Here is an 18,842-nt window from a genome sequence, read left to right as displayed (position 1 = left end):
ACAGCACACACGAACAGCCAGAGATACACTAGGCAAGATACAACCAAGTCCCCTGACCCTGCAGCCCACCGCCAGGCCACAGTTCGGAAGCCCACATCCTACAGACACCATCACCCCCGTGCCCCCATGGCAGCTCTCCCTCCCCACGCAGCCCCACCGCCTCCTCCCATCGCAATATTCCCAGCCACCCCCTTGCTCCTCTTTGGCCAGAATGCGACAGATCGCATCACGGCCGCCGTGGAGCTTGCGTCGGCTTGGCGGCCAGGACCACCGGGCTCGAGGAGCCATCAGCTGGCTGCTTTCCCCACCCTCAGCTACCATGTCTCGAGCAATCTGGCCTTGAAACCTCCACACACAGGACAAATTTGGTTGAAAATGTCTAAGTGGCTTGAAAGTGAGTGTGAAACTCTCAGAAGAAAAGCGAAACAACAATTGCTGATGTCCAGCTGCTTCAGGAGAACAGCCTAAAAGCAGGGACCATGGATCTTCCGGGGGGGCAGGAGCTAGACGAGGACTATTGGGCTCTCCAAGGGCCAGTTCTTGTGTGGGTCAGTGTGCTACCGTACCCTTTCCAGGAGCCCCCGGCATTAGCTAATCAGAGACGAATTACCACACAGGGACAGGACCTTGCTTAAATCTAGGAGAGAAGTTACACAAGGCTACAGTGGAAAAGCATTACTTGTATGTCCCGCTGACCTGAAAGGAAACAGGATCGTACCCTGTCACCTGGTCACCACGGGCTGGGCCATGCCATTGCACATATCGTAAGCAACAAAAACACCTCTTCCGAACAAATTTTTTCATGCCCCTGAGATATTTTAGTTTTATTCAGTTAATTTCCTTTTGTCTTTCATGAGCAATTCTTCTCTTCTTCCTCTCCCATGACTCATTTTTCAAAGTTTACAACAAACACAAGAGGAAATAATTTATCCATGTCTCAAGAAGCTCTCATTATTCCTAAAAAAATCTTTTAACTTCCAAACACTGACCACTAGACAAACAGTACAGAAACATAGCTCCCAGGCTCCCACAACACCTAACAACCTCAGCCACCCAATTAGGATGCCTTGTGCTTGGCTCCCAAACAAGGTATCATTCAAGTCACTCCAGGGTGCGCGTCCAGGACTGCCATGCTCACGTCAGCGCCTTTGGTAAAGGTGTGTCACAGGAGATGCACGGGAACGTACAACAGCAGACAGGGACAGCTCTGCACTGCTGTCTGCCATCACTCCCCTCTAGCACATGATGAGAGATAACAACTCCTGTTCTCCAAAGGCCTGGTAGGATGCACAAGTGTGCCTAATTACTTTCCAGGAACTTAGGGCTGCAGAGAACTGAACAGCATTCATCCACTCTCACAGCCCAGTTCTCAGCAAACTCATGACGTTGGGGTCAAAGACAGTTTTTGTAATGCATTTCAGTCCCCAAGGAGAGTTAAATGAGTTCCTCAGATGGAAAGCAAGAACGGTTGGCATCCAAGGGCTGCAAGAGAAGCTCACTGAGCTTCAGTGAGAGAGTGAAGCACCAGGAGCTCGGAGGGCAACAGGCTCTCGACAGCTCCCAGATCTGTCTGGTGCTGCAGAGAATGCGCTGGAGTCAGCACCCACAGGACAGGGTGGCTCAAGCTAAAGAGACCATGGAGACAACGAGCACCAGGAGATGCTATGCAGCCTCAGGTGGGATACTGCTCTCACGCACCCAACCCTCATCAGAGCCAGTGAGCCTTGGGATCCCTGCTCAATGGATCACTAAAATAAGGCTAGCAGGTCATACTCATGACCAAGTCATTTCATTTGTTAGGAAAGGAAAAAATCAGTCTCCTTTTTCCAAACGAGGACCTGGTCACGGTGCCTTTGATGTCTCGCAGCCAGATCATAGCAGTCTGCTGTGTCTAAAGGCACACCAAAAAAATGATTAAACCAACCATGAACACTTATTTCAGATGTTAGAAGAGATGAAGCCTGAAGTCTGGAAGGTTCTAGAGCAGCCTCCCCACCAGAATAGCAGGAGGAAAGCATCAGCAGTTTTAGAGGTGGAGCGTGATCAGTGTACAGGCAATTGTAAAGCCGTGCAGGGCCAAGGTCTCGACTCGCTGACCACAAGACTCCTTCTCCATCTCTGTTCTTCCAATGCTGGGAATAACACAGGAGCAGGAGCCTGTGTTTGTCACCCCTTTGCTCTAGATCACCATAGGCACAGATAGTTTGAGGAGGAAGTTTAAAGCTTTGGCTTAACCTTCCCAGTTATTAATGGCTCCATCTCTGACCACCTGCATCTAACCGCCAGAACAGCTGCCTTCCTGCGGGGTAGCAGGGATCCTACAGCCCACAGTGAACCGTGCCTGAGCAGCCTCTTAAATGCTTCTGGATAGATAAAGTCCAGAGGAAACTAGCTGGCTGAGCATCACACAGAAACTGCAAAACCTTCCACTAACAAAACCTATGCTCACTGTGCAATAACAAAAAACTATGCTCACTGTGCAATAACAACTTTATTCACAAGTAAAATAATCCCCTCTATCTAAACAACCTCCAGCTCAACCAAGAACTGCTACAATAATAATTCAACAAAACCATAACCACAGCCAACAGAAATTCAGTTTGCCATTTATTTCACAGAGGGTTAGCTTAGATACTGCAGTAGGGAATGTCAATAAGGAGCCACACTAGAGAGGAAAACTGACTGTTGGATGCACATGGTAACAGTTGCTTGAGAATAACTCCTCCTAACCACAAAGTGCAAAGAAATGAGACTCCAAAACCAGCACGTTCATAGTGTTCCTAATTCCTCCCTAGCTTCCAGGCTGGAGATGCAATCCTCGTTGTGCCTCGCCTCTAAACCATTTCTCCCTGTGACCTTGTGATTTCAGTGCTGGTGACTACTGGTTCTCCCTTTGCTTGGGGCGCTCACATCTCATTTCATTTCTCATTATCAGTAACGAGCAAATCAAGGACAGTCTCTCCTCTGCTTGAATACTTTAGCTGTCTTACAAACAAAATAACCATATTGATTATTGCCTTTTGTCATCCAACAGCTACCAGGACAGTTACAGTACACAGTCAAGACAGACACCCTAACTTTCACTGTGCTCTTGAAACCAAACCAACTCCTACTGAAAAGCCCCAAGGAAATACATCGCACAACACAAGGTTCAGCGCATCTCTTGCTCCACCAAATCCAGCGTGCAGGACCGTTGCTTAACACCAGCATTCAGCAGAACCTTCGCAGCAGTCCATTTGCTTTCAGCAAGGAAGGCAACCTCCGAATGTAACCCTGGGTGAATGTTCAAGGAGCCTCAGCTTTCTCTCAAGACAGCACACCAACAAGCAGCATTTGCTTCACAACACAGTCACGCTTCAAACAGGGCCATACACAAACACCTTCAACTTTTGCCATTCTCCGCTCTGACAGTAACTGCTTGCAGCCCCAGCCATCGGAAACCGCTGACTCTCATTGCATCAAAAGGATGGCTGTCAAGTCCCCTAACACACCTCAAGATGAGACACCGGCCCTACCACAGCTTCCACACCAGCCATCTCTAGTCTCCAGCCTCTGCCTGCTCAGTGCTGCCCTCCCCATGGAGGTCCCTTTCCACAGCACACTCGTGCCTGCAGACAACTCTTCACTCAGACTTGCATCTTTGGATAGGTTTCTCCCTCAGCATCACACTCTCAGAGAGCTCCCTCCATGCAGGGCTCTCGCCCTTGCACATCTCCCCAGACGCAGCTCATCTCGTTAGGCAGCTGCCTCCAGCAATTCTTTGACAACACTCCCCAAACCTGCTCCCACCCTTCCCCAAACAGCTCTTCTGCTCATACCCACCACACTTCAACACTTCCCCCACCGCCACCCTCTCCCTCCAGGACCCTCCACCCCCAACACCCCAACACTTCGATTCCTGAGCAGCCTGGTTAGTCCCCACTCAGCTGGTACATCTTTTTCAGGACCCTGATCTGAAGTCCCCCCAGCTCCCCATAGCAAGGCATCCTCTCCAACCACACTCTCCCAACGCCTGCCTGTCTGCGGAGACCCTGGCACCCCCGTTAGCTCAAAGCAGAAGTCCAGCACCACCTCAGTCAGGGACCTTCGCTTACACCAACGTCTATTTCCCACAAGCCGGGTGTGAGAGACTTCTTCCCACCAACTGAAGATCACCCCATCTCCAAAAGAAGTCACGAGTCCACCAAACATGACAAAGCACCAGCCACAGCAGTTCCGCTCAGGCTGCTGGGTTCCATTTATCCCCATCACTTCACCCGTCTGCAATGCCAGGGCACCCTATCCAATAACTGTCGGTATTCCTACCCTCACAAAAATTAATCAGAATCTCAAAAGCAGTAAATAACTGAGCGCTGCCCATCTACACCGCCTGAAGATCTTTCATAAGCGAGTCACTGAAGTGATTCTCTTTTAACTCTTATTAAGCCTTCTCAAGCCACGCATCCGAGAGCGCCTCCAGCTCCGAGGAGCCGCTGCCCATCGCAATCCACTCTTCCTCCCCACGGTGCTTCCCACAACTTGCTTTCTGCAGATCACACGAGGAAGATATGCAAACAATTACAAGTGAATACGTGAATTAAGGATTCTGTTGCAATTACTAAGGAATGGCATCAGGACCACGTACTTCATGCAAATGCATGAGGAGATACGAAGGGTGCGACAGAAAGCACTGGGTAAGTGGGTGAAGACAAGAGATGGGAAAAGCACTCCCGACCCAAAAGCCCCGTCCATCTGTTGATTCTCTCCAGCCGCCTGGAAACAAACACCTTTACCCCACGACCACACAACGTGTAGCTCCACACATCAAACGCCCGTTCACTCCAACCACCCCGCTGCAGAAAGCCTCACCATCTGGCACATCAGCCAAGTCACAGGCACTTCGCGTCTACCCCCTCCTCCACCCAGGGCGCAAAAAGACAAAAACACACTGGTGGGGGCAACAGCAAGCCTGCTCGGACTGCCACCTCCAAGGGGAGGTTTTCAGCATCCACAGCGCAGGACTTAGAGGTCTCGTGCTTCTGAAGCAGCAATTCAGAGCGTGAAACAGCAAGCGCTGTCTCCCACTCCCAAGCTCAGAGCCACATTACAGCTAATGCAACCAGTCAGATTAGCGCCTGCTCCAGCCTGCGTTCGAAGAGGCACCAGCAAGAAAAGTGGAGGCAGGAAGATGAAAAGAAGATCCTTAAACTTTCTGTGAAAAACTGTGGAATTAGCCCACTTGCAGAGAAAGCCTTTTCTTATCCCCGTCTGCTGGGAGCTGCCTTACGACCTGCCGCAGGGTTCACGTGCCTTTCAAGGAGTCTGCCCGACGTAACGGGCAATGCCATCCTGCCTCTGAGCCCCTCGTCTCCCCGTCAGCTGCACCGCCGTGGCTCCTCGGTGCGCGCGGTTGGGAGTTTTGTTTAGGAAGCGCTTCCTTGCCCACCGCCCCCTCCCCGCTCGCAGCGAGAGGTGGGCTGGCGAGCGGGAGCTTCGCCGGTGGCCCATGGCAGGGCGCGAGGCAGGAGCGGCTCTGGGGCACGCGGTCAACCCCCGGCGGGGAGAGGAGGGTTCGGAGAGGCGCCGGCTTCTCTCGGGGGTCTCAGCGGAGCGCGGCACCCACAGCCCCGTGTCACAGGGTGCGACCCACCACCCAGGGCCCGACGGCAGGGCCAGAGCCCCAGGGCCACGCTGCGGGGCTGGGCCCTGACCCGCGCCGCAGGGCCCCGCGCCCCCAGGCCCCGACCGATGGACCCGGCGCTGGAGCCCACCCGGGACCCCGCAGCCCCGCGGCTGGGCTGGGGCCCTGCAGCCGCACTCGGGACCCCAGAGCCGCAGCCGGGGCAACCGCACCGCAGCCGGCCCCCGGCCCGCGGCCGGAGCGGGACCCCCGGGGCGCAGCAGCGCTCCCGGGCCGGAGCCCGCAGCTGCTGGGGGCCGCCCCCGGCCCCCCCGCCCCCCGCCCGCCCCCGGCCCCCGCCCGCACTCACCCTTGACGGCTTCGCCCCGGTTGAGCTGGATCTCGCCCTCGCCCTGCGGCGCGTAGCTCTTCACCACGATGAACTTGCGGCCGGGCACGGCGCTGTACAGCTTCCGCTTGGGCCCGCGCAGCGGGGCGGGCGCGGCGTGCGGCGCGGGCTCGGCGCCGGGGCCGGGCCCGGGGGGCCCCGCCGGGCCGCCGGGGCTGTAAACGAAGACGTAGGTTACGGTGCTGATGCCCGGCAGCTCGCGGCTCGGCCCGCCGCGGCCCGCGGGCTGCGCCATGGCGGGGCTGGCGGGGCTTCAGCGCAGCCCCGGCCGCCGCGGCGCCGCCCGGGCGCGGGCACCGGCTGGGGCTGGGGGGCCGCCGCCCGCCGCCGGCTCCATGGCGCGGCGCCGCCCGCCCCGCGCGGCGCTCCGCTCCCCCCGGCGCCGCGCCGCCGCCGCGCGCACCATGGCCCGGGGCAGGTGCCGCCGCCGCCGGCTCCTCCCCCTGCGGGCGGGGACGGCGCCGGCCCGGCCGCCCCCCGCCCCCGGCCGCCGCCCCCGCCGCGCCGCCGCCGCCGCCGCCGCCCCGACCCGGCCCGGCCCGGCCCGGCCCGGCCCGGCCCGGCCCGGCCCGATCCCATCCCATCCCATCCCATCCCATCCCATCCCATCCCATCCCATCCGCTGCCGCCGCGGGGCCGGGGCCGGGGCCGAGCGCTGAGTCGCCCCCTGGCGGCCGCCGCCGCCGCGCTGCCCCGGGCCGGGAGAGCGGGGGCTGGGGGGGGCAGCCCCGGGGGGGGGGGGAGTGCCGGGGGATGGGGGGGGCAGTGCCGGGGGAGCGGGGGCTGAGGGGGGAGTGTCGGGGGGCAGCCCCGGGGGGGGGCGGCAGTGCGGGGGGAGCGGGGGCTGGGGGGGGCAGTGCTGGGGGGCAGTGCCGGGGAGCTGGGGGGGGCAGTTCCGGGGGAGCGGGGGCTGAGGGGGGCAGTGCTGGGGGGGGCAGTGCTGGGGGGGGCCCCGGGGGCGGGTTGGAGCAGTGCCGGGGGGCTGGGGGGGGGCAGCGTCGGGGAGCGGGCGGCCTGGGGGGGGGGGGGGGGCAATGCGCGGCGAGGCAGTGTGCGGGGGGGGCAGCGCCGGGGGGGTGCAGTAGTTGGGGGGTGGGGGTCCCGGGGCAGGGGGCAGCAGTGCCGGGGGCGGGAGGTCCCCTCTGCCCCCCCCCCCCCCGCCGCCGCGCACCGCGCTCCCCCCGCTCGCAGCCCCCCGCCCCCGGGGGGGCTCGGGGCTGGCCGCTCCCTCCTGCTGCCCCCGCAGCGCCCTGCTTGCAGCCTCCCGGCTCCGTGCTGGCGGCCCCCATGCCCTGCAGCTGCAGCCCCCCGACCTGCACTCGCAGCCCCCGTTGGGTGCACACATCCTCACCCCACAGCGCCCACACCCCCCGCATTTGTGGGGTCGTGCACCCACAGCCCCCATGGGGCTGCCCCCAGCCACCCTCCTGCTGCCCCCCGGGCTCCGGGAGGGGCAGGGACACGGGTGCAGCGGGGTCCCCTCCCGCAGACCCTCCTGCTGCCAGAGGAGCTGCCTGGCAGCGCTGCAGGCAGAGGGGAACGGCCGCTGCAGCAGGAAAAGCTGTCCCGTCCGTGAACCCCAGAAACGGCTGTAACCCAAACGGGTGCCCCGCTCCTCGGAGAGTGGGGCGCAGCCAGGAGATGGGACGGCACCCCTCGTCCTGGGACAGCCGGAGCTGCTCCCGGGAGCACCGCCATCACGGAGCAATTCTGCCGGCGGACGCCCGCTGCACGGAGACCGGCAGAGCCGGGAACGGCGACTCAACGCTGAAACAAACAATGGCACCAGAGGCACAGCTTCCCATCTTGGCCTCGGCAGGCTGCCCAGACCCCCTCGTCAAACTTCCCATCCGCAGGCACGAGGCTTCCGTAGAAGGCACTGTCACACTGGGGATGTGCGCCGGGTAACCTGCCAGCCTCAGCCCAGCCTGCTGCTTCAGTACTGCGCTAAGTTATAGTCCCTCAAGGGAAAAAACACTTAATAAGAAATAAATAGCTACCCTTTCCATATAATACTTGTAAATGTCACTCCAGTATCATTTTTAGTCAATGCAGAGATATTAAAGACCAGCTCGGTTCTCTAAAAGGCCCCTTTATGTTTTTAGAAACAGTCACGAGAAGCATGCAGGAAATGTAGGTATTGCAGACAGCTCACAGAAATACCTGCTCAGTGCAGCGCGCCTGCCGACGCCGCAGCTCTGCACCCTGCTGCATGCTCACACCGGCCTGGGGACGCTCAGCCCGCAGGGCCGGGCACTTGCGCTTCAGGCTTTGCATGCGCGTGTGGGTATGCAAGCAGGGCGGCCAGGCTGCCGGTGCACGGCAGGACCGTGGCAGTGCTGGGGCCGTGAGCCCCCTCCTGCTCTGCTGAATGCAACGGGTGCCCACATGGACCTTTGCGTCGGCGAGCAGGATCCCGCTCCAGCCGTTTCACTTCTCCAGGCTACTGAGTACAAGTCTACCCTCCCCTTGCGGTGACACTCAATGCTGTTCTCCAACAACCACGCTGCCGATGTGCAGCGACCTCAGCTACCGAGGAACCCACAGCTCCACCGCTGATCCTGCACCTTGGCACCCTCCAGCAGGATTGCAGCGGTTTTATGCACCACCGCCCGTGCGTTTTCTCAGCAACAACATTGCATCGTCTTTCATGTGATTTTTTTTGAAAATACAGCTGCTGGACCAAGAGCCGGTCCTTGCATAAGCGACACGAAGATCAAAACAACAGCCCAAATTCTCTTTCTTGCCCCATCCCTGGAAGTGTTCAAGGCCAGGTTGGACGGGGCTTCGAGCAACCTGGGCGAGTGGAAGGTGTCCCTGCCCATGGCAGGGGGTTGGAACTAGATGGTCTGTAAGGTCCCTTCCAGCCCAAACCGTTCTACGATTCCATGAAGTCTCCATGGCTCCTCTTTAGGAGTTGCACTGGGGAAGCATTAATCATGTGGCTTGCAATCCAGTTTGTATCTGCCGTATTGATTTTGTAGCACACTCATTTTTTAATCATTAAGGAGTTATTAAGTCAAAATGTCTCAGAAGCCTACATCTATTATATATCAGAGGTACATTTATAACAAGTTTTGTAATAATTTCAAAGAATACCACCATTTTTGTTTGGGCTCTTTTGGCAGGCTCAATTTCAATTAAAGGATGTTAATTAGTTTAATCATATTTCATGTTAATGCCTGCTTGATAGAGACCTGTGTCAGTCGTGCAGCTGCTCCAGGCTCAGGCTCCACTCCGGGAACATTTCTACCTATATTCCCAACTGGAAAATGTGAGGAAAAACTTCCTGGATTGGGGTTTATGTTTTCCGTCAGTCAAGAGCGGAGTATCTCTTGGCATGCTTCCATGTGAACTGACAATGTGTTTCTTCACCTACTTTATCACCCTGCGCCATAAGGCACCTTGAGGCCTGAAGGAGCGGGTTTCATCCTTTGTATCGCCTAGTTAAGCTGTAGCTAATCGCTGCTGGATCCATAACTTATTTCTGAACAGCAGCCAGGACGCCTTGTATATTATGAATAAAACAAACACTACCGCGGCAGTGTTTATTAAGCAGCTGAGGAGCTTCTTAATGTCCCCAGTGTATAATCACGATTTCGCTGCACGCGATGCCCATATCCTCCTCCTCTCCGAGACACACCGGACGCCGCGGTCAAGATGCCTGGGCGCCAGAGGAGACCGCTCCCCACGGGGGCGTGAAGTGGGGGCAGCTCAAATAAAACGTAGTCACTGCAAAAGAGCAGCAGCCCTTTCTTTTTCTGCACAAGAGATCCTGCCCTTGGTGATGGCCGGGCTTTTCTCTTTATGGCGGCCATTTACCTGAAACTCGTCTGTTCAAACTGCACATCAGATTTCACCGCAGTGACCGGAAAACGATGTTGGGTAAATCAGCCCAGCAGCAGGTATCCTTCAGCTAAAGCGCGCTGGCCAGAGGGACACGTCTGGTTTGAATGAGCCTCGATAGCAGATGGAGGACTCGTCCTCCTAATGTCACCTGCTGCCTCTGCAACCAGCAACCTGCTCTGGAAGCTGGCAAGCTGAAATCAGATTTCTTTGGACACTTTGCCCGGAGCCAGGAGGAGCCTGTGCAGGCTGCATACGGCGTTCCTCCTGGTCAGGTCCTGCAGAGGGGCTGATCGCAGTCCAGGTGCTCAGGTTTGGTTCTCCTACAGATAATCAAGCACTCAAGAAACACTGGTGTAAGCCTATGCATCAGTATGAAAACCTGATAGCATGCCTTTGTATAAAATTTCTGAGGTCTTACACTTGCTCTGCCTGTTGAAAATAACTATTTGAGATGGATTTGATGTGTGACTCCATGTCTCATGCTTCTTACAGGTATTTTAGCCCCCGGAAGCATCCAGACTCGATAGTGCCTGGAGACTGATGGAGACCTGGCCATCTGACAGGGTGCCTCCATCAGAAACAGCGTTGGCTCCCAGTACAGAAGAGCTTCCCCGTGAGAGCAGACACTTACAATAATCCCCTCAACAAGCATTTCTGAGGGAAGACAGACTTCCCTTCCACAGGCTGGTGGTCAGGTTCAAATCACTGCAAGTGAATTAACAGACTGTAACAGTCCCCACAATTACTTCAAACACATCAAGCAGTCCCAAATACCCAGGACGGTTGCTTTAATTTTTATGCACTCTCAAGGGGCTGATCAGAAGAGAATCACTTCTTGTCAGGTGAGTTCTGGCTGAAGGATTCTCGGCTTAGGTTTAAACAGCCCTCCTCCTCCCTTCTTCGGGGAATTCCTGCCCACCACCATCCTGGCGGAGCACCTGCGGTGCAAGGTGAAGGCACGCCGGTTTTTGGAGAGCACAGCTGATGATCTATGGGCGCTGCGGTGTTTGCTGCCACAGCACGGGCCGTGAAGGTAGGACCAGGGGATGTGGCAGATCCAAGCCAACGAGGCTGTGCCAGAACTGTGGGAATAACTCAAGCTTTGTCTTGCCACATTTCTGCATATCTTTGGGAGGCAGTGAACATACCAAGGTGTCTTGCACATTATCATGAAAGTATCTATTACACATCCTGATCTTTTCCCCCTTGAGAGCTGAGTATCACATTTTTTGTTGCTTTAGGCTACAGAAAAGTTTTTGCATGGGGGACCTTCCTACTGTTTCAAAATGTGCTATAAACTGAACCCTTCAGGAATGAAACGTATTTGGCAGCTTTGCAGTTAACCTCTTTGCCTTTCCTAGTAACTATATGACTTAAATTGTTCTTGTCCACAAGGCACCAATCGCAAAAGCATGCTTTTTCTTTTTTTTTTTTTTTTAATGAGCTGTCTGTGGTGCTGGAGTTGCCTTTCACTTCAGCCACAGAAGGAAGGATTTGTAAACTACTCCTCTTGCTCCGAGAACATTTACGTGCTCTCACACATACAGCTCTGCACCCACGGAGTACCTGGAGCCAATTTCCCTGTAGGAACCTTTCTGGAGACATTTGTACCCAAAGCTTGGTGGGAAGAAGCATGCAACACATGCCCTGCCGCAGGTCTTTCAGGTTTGTCCAGCAGTGAGAGCTGTAGTGATCTCCTTTGTGAGTTGCACTCTTCAGTGTTTAGGTGAGAGAGAGTTTGCTGTCACACAAGCAGTATTACAAAGTCCACCAGGTCCTTATAACCTGGTACCGTCAGACAGAATTTGACTGACAACCAAACACTGCTTCTCGATTATGGCACTCGCTATGTGTCCTTTGGAAGAAATGCTTTTGCTGTTCTGGAGTTTCAAATCACTACTACAAGCGTGGCTGGCAGATACAGAAATAGACTGGGTTTGGTGGAAACAATCTCAGCTCCGGCAAGAAAATAGCAGCTTCGTTGCTTCTAAAACTTTCCCAGATTCACAGAATCAAACAGAACGGTTGAGGCTGGCAGGGACCTCTGGAGGTGATCCCGTCCAAGCCCCTGCTCAAGCAGGGACACCTACAGCCGGTTGCCCAGGACCATGTCCACATGACTTTTGAACATCTCCAGGGATGGAGACTCCACAACCTCCCTGGGCAGCCTGTGCCAGTGCTCAGTCAATCTCACAGTGGAAAAAGTGTTTCCTGACGTTCAGAGGGAACCCCCTGTGTTTCAGTTTGTGCCCGTTGCCTCTGGTCCCATCACTGGGCACTGCTGAGAGCAGCCTGGCTCCGCCCTCCTTTGGCACCCTCCCTGCAGGTATTTATAGACATCGATGAGACCCCCTGAGCCTTCTCTTCTCTAGGCTGAACAGTCCCAGCTCTCTCAGCCTTTCCTCATAGGAGAGGTGCTCCAGTCCCTTCATCGTCTTCGTGGCCCTTCTGTCTCTCCAGTCTGTCCATCTCTCTCTTGTCCTGGGGAGCCCAGTGCTGGACCCAGCACTCTGGGTGTGGCGTCACCAGTGCTGAGCAGAGGGGAAAGATGACCCCCCCTAACCCAACCACTGGAGACGCTTTGCCTAATGCAGCCCAGGATACCATTCGCTTTCTTTGCGGCAAGGGCACGTTGCTGGCTCATGTTCAACTTGGTGTCAGCCAGGATCCCGAGGGCCTTCTCTGCAAAGCTGTTTTCCAGCTGGGTGCCCCCCAGCATATATTTGGGGTCAACGAGAATTTCCCTTGGCTGTCAATTAGCTACTTTGGGAGTGATCTTGAATTCAGAAATGGGAGAAACCATCAGAGACACTGCCTAGGGTATTACCTGGGTCAGACCAGATATAATGACCAAAAGACACAGGTTCTGTCCAAAATTCAGGAGGCAGTTTCTGACACTGAGAGCTTTATGCCTCCCTGCTGGGACTCCCTCCAGGCACAGAAGCAGAGCAGGACCCCCATCCTCCGACCCCATGCACCCCCTGAGCTGGGTAACGAGGCAGACCTGGGCTGATATTCTGGGGCTGGCTGCTAGTGCTCTTGCACAAAATGATTTTATTCCTTTCTGTTCCTAGAGCATGGCTCATTTACCTTGCTGTTCAGTCTGGTGAGAAACTTCTGGTCTCAGATCATCTCTGCACAACTAAATGAGAATAGCACAGTCACCTGCTAACGAAGGCCAATTAGTGGCAGATTCACACTGTTCCGGAAAAGGGAGGCAATGGGAGAACGGGAGTCACTCGCCTTCCCTGCTCCTCCTCAGACAGCTGCCAGACCAGCGCTTCAGCTAATTAGTACAGGGGGCCCGAGCAACGATGTAAAGCCAGAGCTGTGGAGCCCTCGGTCAGATCGTGGCATCCGTCAGGAGCAGCAGGACCTCAGCGAGGCTGCTCCACCGACCGCAGCACAGTGAGGACGGGGCACAGCACTGCACCAGGCGAGGGAAACACAGTATGGGACGACATCGGCCACGCGGCCAGCAACCGAACGTGAAAATCCTCAGAAGAGGAGCATTTGGCCAAGCAGCACCGGCAATCGTGACTTACAGGATGCTTCAGAAATCTGGCTGGTGTGAGAGTCTGCTGCCAAGGACGTAGTGACAATGGCTGCGAGAGCTGGCCAAAGCGACAGCTGGGAGAGGTCCTGCAGGCACCCTCCTCTCCGGGCAGTGACCTCCGCTTTACTGCAATGATTAGTCTGGATGTTGAACTACCTCCCCTGAAGTATAAACACTTCCGCCTGGCTGTGGCTACAGCCTTACAAATGCCTGTAGAGAAGATGGAGTGGAACTGGAAACCTGAGAGAGACAATTAATTAAAAGGTTTTTGTCTCCCTTTATATAATCACAGATATTGATTCACTCTTTAAAGCACTCTGTGTGCATCCCAGCCAGTGAGACATCCCCAGTGGTAGTTGGATTTGTGCCTCTCCACCCTGACAGCTGAAAGTGTTTTATGCCACTGGGTAGCTCCATCAGATCTTAGAGAGTCCTACCGAAAAGACAAAATATAGTTTTATCAGTTGACAAAGAAGATAACAGGATTTCTGAAAATTATGCCTCTAATCCTGCCTATCCTGCAACATCACAGTCCTTAGGAATTTGGACAACCTGTCTGATAAGCCTAGCAAATGCAGGAACAGGCAACTACTGTGAATTAACATGCACCTCACTCGCTGGCAGATGCTCTTCACAAAGGTGAGAGAAAGCCTAGTTCTGCTAAAGGCGCATGACAAGTTTACAGTAGATAGTAACTGAAGGGAGCTGCAAGAGGATTACCAAACCCCAGACCTCGCTGGAGGATGGAGGCAAAGGCCCAGGTGGATCCTCACAAGCTGCTGCTGATCAAGACAAGCTATTTCAAAAACATTGCTCTATGGAAAAAAAAGAAAAAGAATCATTTTGGCCATATCTCCTGGTCAGTGTTACCTGGGAGTGACAGGAGATTAACCAGTCCCTCCCTACTTTACGCACCATGAACCTTCCAATCCCAGAAGGTCTGTGGCTTTGCAGCTCCTAGAGGTGGAGGAACCCATGCCACAAAGAAGGCAGGAGCTACTTTGTAAAGAAGGAAATCATTTGCAAAGCCTATGACTACAAAACCTTTAACACTTTGGTTGCTAAGTCCTTATCTGGGTCTCAGTCAAAACCCAGTGCCGTACACATAGCATTCAGCATCTGCTGTGTGCAGCTGGTTTGGGGGTACACATTCCGTTCGTCATAAACAAATGTTCACATCACCACCTCCCCATACATGGCCAGACACTGAGCAGACCTAGAGGTCTAGAAGGACCTTTTCTAGAAGGTCCTCTCCAGGTGCCCAGGCAGCTCCACAGAGCACCACGACAAAGACTGAGATAGATCTGGTTACTCCAGCACAACTGGCAAACAACTTCTGACTCCGCAACCCACAGCTTGACACCTTCTGCCTTCTCTAAAATTACCTTGGGAAAATCATTTAGACGGTACAGGCATCTGGAGCAAGAACCACGAGGAGAATGAGCTGAGACTTTGACACTGTAGTCCGAAATGTTGGTCCTCAAGATTATTCAGCTATTGTCACATCTTCAGAGACTGACACCTGCAGTGTTTCTCCAGCATTGCCAGTAATGTCCCCAGACACCTGAAGTGCTGCTCAGGATATCTCAGCCTTGACTGCGTGCACAGCACCTAAGCTGCTCTGGTGTCATCAGCTACTGCTCCTTCCCCTGACTTGCTAGCACATCCAAACCCTTAGCGAGCCCTGACAACTCCCACCAAACACAACAGATACGATAGGAGTTGCACACTGTGCTTTTTACCAAGAGTTTACTAAACCATCCAAATTCTCCATCAAAGCCGCTGAGCTACTGGATAAAAGTGGGGGACACGGCCTCCCCATCCTCTTGCCCTCCTTACCAGTAAGGACCAGCACATCAGCCCGGGAAGGGGCCAGGGCCCAGACTGCCGGGTCATGGGAGGAGTAACCAGTTCGGAGCAAGGCAGTTGCAGGGAGGCTGAAGTAGTTCGGGTGTTCCCTCTTGCAGTGGCACAGTGCAGCCCTCTGCTCCCACCTTCACAGACTCTCAACCACCTCATCAGGAGCCTGGACACCTCAGTGGGCAACTAGATCCCATTTGTTTTGCCATGTGCTTCAAATTTGGTACCACGGTGCTGGTTGTTACCTACATACTTCTGTACCACTACTTCTTTGAACATGCCATACCTCAATGACACAACGAACAGGCTGCACACAGAGAGCTTTTCCAAACCCATCCCAATGCATCAAGAACACCAGGATCAATGTGTGCAGACACCAGCAGAGATCTACAGATACACAACTTAGCAATGCAGAGGACTTCTTTTACAGATTCTTTATTTGCTTAACTCATTACCATTTTTATTATTTATTAATCACAAGCCTGTAGCTAACTCCTTGAATTACATTAGCTTTTCCCCCCTTAGGAAAATGATGGCACCTCTTGGCCAGCTCACCCATGAACAGCCTTCCTGGTCCGCTTTTAAGTTCTCCTTTGTGCATTTACCAGATTCTTCAGCCTAAGGCACCCTTCTTGCACACCCTTCAGCCAGAGACATACTGCTCACTACACCTCTGAGAAACCAGCAAAGATGATCCTGAAACTGCCTTTGTCAAGCTACATATCCCAACTCTTGTAGGTTTGTTTCAACAGTCAGCACAAAGATACCAGTATTTCTATTCCAAACATGACCGTCGTTACTCTGAGCTCTGTTAGGCTGATGCCATGGCTTGCCTGGACTAATGCCCATAGATCATTACCCTCTTTGTCCTTGCTGTTGGAAAGCCAGAGTTTCCTAATGGATCCCTTCCTCACAGATCCTGTGGACTCTACCAGTCATTTTCTGTCTTTGTGACGATAGCTGTAAGTTACTTTCCAACTTTCTCTCAATGGTGAATTTAAATAAATTCACCAAATGATATTCACTCACTCTGCCCACATAGTTCCTTAATCACAGGAACAGTGGCTGGGAGACAGCCACAGTTGAGTCCAGAAGTTACTGGAAGTGCTTGGAACTGTTAAAGGATTAAAATAAGGCCAAAGAATGGGGACTTGCACAGAAGCGTATCCCACACTGCCAAAACGCAGTTCAGAATATCCCCAGAGGGAGGAAAGGCAGCTGTCATTCGGTGCCGTGTACAAGGTCAGGCACACAGCAACTGCACCATCTCCTGATCCAAACTTCAGAAGCCCTTGGTGTGAGAGGACGCAGGACATGCCTCAGATCCAGAGAAGACAGCAACTTTGCACGAAATTCGCACTGCATTGGCAGAGCGTGCAGACCATTGTCTCTTGGCTGGTCCGTAGCACGCATTTTCCTCTCCTTCTACAGCTGAGAGAGGAGCCAGTGCCATTACTGCGACACCGGGAGAGCAGGAGGTGCTGGAGGGAGCATCTGTGGCAGCAGAGAAGGCAGCACAGGACCAAGCAGAGCAGCGCCTGGCTGATCGCATCCCAGAAACACCACAGCCCCTGACAGCAACAGCCCTGCTCAGGCATTGGCTCTGTTTAGGAAAGAGCAGCTTCGAAATTTGGACTGTAAAGCACTTTACGAAGAAAGCTGAGACCAAACCGTCCTGGTTTTGAGACATGAAAACCAGCTCCAGTCTGGGACATGGCCTCCAAAGGACCTCCAGGGTGGCTGCAGCCATCTCCTTGTGGTTTGCATGTCACTCAGATCCAGATCTTCCATTAGTAATTGCTCTTTCACTAAAACTGTCATTGCCCAAAGACTCATCAAAGACAACTGCTGACCTGTGTGCACAAAGGAAGAGATTTCTTCTCAAAGGACTGGCAATTTGGGAATACTGATGTTTTCTCTTCCATAACATTGTAAGACACTCAGTCCTGAAGAATTTTTTACTGGAATTCATGGTGCCATGGAAGTTTCTCCATGACATGCTGCACCTCCAGCGAGGAGGGCTGGATCTGCTGGAGACACAGCCCAAGCCAGCAGAGGTGGTGAGGGGGCACCGTGAGCACACCAGGCCCACCGAGACCACGTCCACAGCTGCCAGGAGCTGCCAGTATGCATCTCCAGAAAGATAAGAGAGATCTGGAAACAACTGCAGCCCTGCTTGATATATGGAAACATTTTTTTTTTCCTTTTCCTTGTTTTATTTTCCATATTATTGTTTAGATAAAGCAAAATAAGGAAGAACACAGGGAAATGTACTCCTCAGCTGGACACAAATACAACCTTCTGTCTGTTTGAGCCCCAAAGCAGCCATTCGGGTGTTCTGCCCTATGCCGTGTTGCACACAGATCTGTTTCCAGACACCTCCAGACCGCAGAGAGACAGTCTGTCACTGGTGTCCTGGAGACCACTCATGCACCTCACCCTGTCCCTGGTCACTGCCTTTGCCTGGGAGACAGAGCAACAGGGTGAAGGTTGCGATGAATATCCGAGCCCCTTGAGTCACAGGTCCTTGGTACTCAGCAGTTAAATCAGCCCTTCTTCTTCGTTCTCAGACATGCAAACACAGATGCCTTCTTGTACATAACATTTGGGACTGTCATGTCCAAGCACTAGCGAAGGAAAGCCATGCCCTTGGGGCTGCTGCTCAGGTCAGCACCTTATTTCATCGCAGCGGGTGCAAGGTGCTGGGGCAAAGCGGGTCCTTCCCGGCGGTGGAAAGGGGAAGCGGCAGCAGCAGCTCTGTGCACAGGGACCAGCCCCAGACCGCAGCCCAGCTGTGCCAGCACTGTCCTGGGGGGGTCCGCTTGGGAAGGGGCCCTCTGGCACCGGCAGATGCTCAGTAGTTGGTGCTGCAGGGATTTTCACGTGTGTGACACGGCCGAGGAGAGTCACTGCCTAGGAACAGTATTCATAACTGAAATTTCCCTGGAACTCAAATTAATTTTCAATTTTGTTCCCTTGGAAGGAAGGATGTGTCTGTGTCAGATGCCAAAACAAGGGGATTCTTTGTGTAGGAAGTGTAATTGATTCCCATTTACTCCGCATCTGTATTTCTTAAAAAAGGGAGCATGCGTGAGTCATACGCCTGGGCAGAGCGGTTTGTTGTGACGCCTCTAGCAGACAGACACCTGGGAAGGGGCATATTGTCTACCCTGCCGCCAGAAATATTTTGCCACCACCAAGTCTGATTCAGGATCCAAGCAGTGACACAGTTCTTGCAGATATGGTGGCATCAGGCAGGAGGCATTCAGAGCTCACCGCAGCAGCAGGGTAACCTTCACACGGGACCTGACTTCAGCCCCAGCCACGGCATTTGCCCAGTGCTCCAAACATTTTCAGGATCAGAAGCTTCAGCTTCTGGCAAAATGATGCAAAGACAAGGCTTACCAACAAAGACAGCTGCAGCAGTGATGATCTCTCAAGGTCCCTTCCAACCTAAAGCATTCTATGATTCTATGAAATGGGACCCAATGGCGGTGGAAATGGACCCACTGGGTTGTCCCTCATCTCAGTGCTCAGAGTGGCAGTGACTCTGCAGAAAATAACAACAC

At 54.1% G+C, this 18,842-nt stretch overlaps 1 protein-coding gene across 1 annotated transcript in view; it reads right to left on the bottom strand.

Annotated features, from left to right (window-relative positions):
- SHANK3 (SH3 and multiple ankyrin repeat domains 3) overlaps positions 1–18,842 on the bottom strand; it is a 356,977-nt gene that overhangs the window by 191,259 nt on the left and 146,876 nt on the right. The window contains 1 exon segment of the mRNA XM_075708911.1: positions 5,970–6,163. Within this exon segment, the coding sequence (XP_075565026.1) occupies positions 5,970–6,163 (194 nt within the window).

Source organism: Pelecanus crispus, chromosome 1 (assembly GCF_030463565.1).
Source record: "Pelecanus crispus isolate bPelCri1 chromosome 1, bPelCri1.pri, whole genome shotgun sequence".
NCBI classification, from domain to species: domain Eukaryota; kingdom Metazoa; phylum Chordata; class Aves; order Pelecaniformes; family Pelecanidae; genus Pelecanus; species Pelecanus crispus.
This window is presented reverse-complemented; position numbering and strand designations above follow the sequence as displayed.